Here is a 2,128-nt window from a genome sequence, read left to right as displayed (position 1 = left end):
AAAAAAAAAAAAAAGATGAAGTTGTCTATATTTTGTCTGTTGTGTACCTCTGTATCCCCAGCACCAAATACAGACAGTGGTGATGCCAGAGGTTTAGAAGAAAAAAACCTACAAGTTCCTCTATGGTCACGTTAAGTTTGAGCTGTCCTTTGAATGTGGAAGGGAAGGAAAGAAATAAGAAGCTAGCCACACAAGTCTGAGCTCAGATTCCATGTCCCCCTCTCCCTCAGGAAGGGCATACTCACGAGAGCCGGTACAACAGGATGTGATACAAGGCATCCCAGGTGAGCCGGTCACGGGGCACTGATAGCAGGAGTGGGTGCCCAAAAAGCATCAGGCCATAGTAGGAGTTGTTGAATTCTCGAGCTGGGCAGCGCTCCCGCAGGTAGATAGGAAGCACAACGTCCTCTCTTACGCCTTCACCAGTCCCAGCCCTAGCTGATACCTCGTATCTGTGGGGAATGGACACAGGTCAAGCCTAGTTAGGACATACCAAGAAGGACCCCTGCCCCTGCCCCTGCCCCATTGCGCCATCTACTCACTTTCCATAGTTTGAAAGTATTTTTAAAGAGGCTGAAATATCATTAAATGTTTTGTGCTTTAAAAAGTGTTAGATGATTTACACAGCATTTTGTTTATGTGATGTTACTTAAAAATACATTCCCATCATTGGAGCACGGAGCAGGTTAACAGAAATTTTCAGTGACAAAGGGATTTAATTTTTTTTTTCATAGTAATTTTCCCTTTTGAAAAAAAGGACTTGGTTTACAAAGAACTGTTCTACTTACAAAATACTTCCTATTTTAGTTTTTACTTGAAGATTTAATTTTTTTCTCAATGCTCTTATGTTCAAGAAAGCATCTTAGTGTTTACTATCTCAAAAAACACTTTTTGACCAATCTTCAACTTTATATGGAATGGTAAGAAACTCCAAACTATCTAAAGCAATGTTGAAAGAGAACAAAGTTGGAGGGCTCACACTTACTGATTTCAAAACATACTACAGCTATAACAATCAAAACAGCTTTGTACTGGTGTAACATCAGGCACAGACCAATGCAATAGAGTTAAAAGTCCAGAAACAAATCTACAATATCTACCGTAAACTGATTTTTGACAAGTTGCCAAGTCCATTCGTTGGGGGAAAGAAGATTCTTGTCAATAAATGGTGCTGGGAAAATTGGATTTCCACATGCAAATAAAGAAACAGGATCTATGCCTCACACCATACACAAAAACAAATTCAAAATGGCTTCAGGACATAAATGTACAAACTAAAACCATAAAATTCTCAGAACAAGCAGGGACAACACTGTCAGGCTTAGCTTTCAACAATGGATTATCTACTTGTTCTGGTTACCTAGTGCCGCTCTGATGAGAAATATACCACAAATGGGATGACCTTAACAAACAGGAGTTTATTCTTACAATTTGGAAGCTTTAAGTCCAAGTTCAAGTGCCAGGCTCTAGGGGCTGTGTGAAAGCCCCTCAACCTTGGGGTCCAGCTCTGCCTCCTGCTCCTGGCCCACTGGAGCTAGAGGCATTTCTTCACTCACACAGCTGCTGGCTGCTGAGGCTGAGAAGCCCCAAGGTTGACAAGTAAAAAGGCACAGACCCGATGTTACCAAACCACACAGCAAGCCATTAACTTAAGTCCATTGTAAGTCCCAAGGTTGGCAGAGCATAGCAGGCTGCTGAGCAACAACACAGCTACATGCAGGGTCCAAGCATGCCAAAGGCTAGAGACCATGTCCAAAGGTTTCTCCTTATATATACAGGAAGCAGACCACACACCCAAAGGCAGCTACCCAGCTGCTTGTGGTAGATCCCACCATGGAGTTGATTGCCAGTCTCCTCATGGAGATTAATCACCAGCTGCCCAGCCACTCAACCAGGCCCAGCCAAGCTGACGCACAAACCAAACTACCACACTACTATAACAACAAAACACAAACAGCAAAAGTCTAAATAAATGGGACCTCACAAAAATTTAAAACTTTTGTTTATCAAGACTCTACCAAAAAAGTGAAGACAAGCTACCAACTGGGAGAATATCTTCAGAAAACATATATCCAACAAAAATCTAGTAACTAATATATATATAAAACTTCAACAATTTAACAAAAAG

General features: G+C 41.4%; 1 protein-coding gene across 1 annotated transcript in view; it reads right to left on the bottom strand.

Annotated features, from left to right (window-relative positions):
• USP11 (ubiquitin specific peptidase 11) overlaps positions 1-2,128 on the bottom strand; it is a 23,182-nt gene that overhangs the window by 4,345 nt on the left and 16,709 nt on the right. The window contains exon 13 of the mRNA XM_042783424.1: positions 246-452. Within this exon, the coding sequence (XP_042639358.1) occupies positions 246-452 (207 nt within the window). The remainder of the gene's footprint in view (positions 1-245; positions 453-2,128) is intronic.

The sequence above is a fragment of the Orycteropus afer genome, unplaced genomic scaffold (genome assembly GCF_000298275.1).
Source record: "Orycteropus afer afer isolate SDZICR_OR568_19922 unplaced genomic scaffold, OryAfe1.0 scaffold01132, whole genome shotgun sequence".
NCBI lineage: Eukaryota > Metazoa > Chordata > Mammalia > Tubulidentata > Orycteropodidae > Orycteropus > Orycteropus afer.
This window is presented reverse-complemented; position numbering and strand designations above follow the sequence as displayed.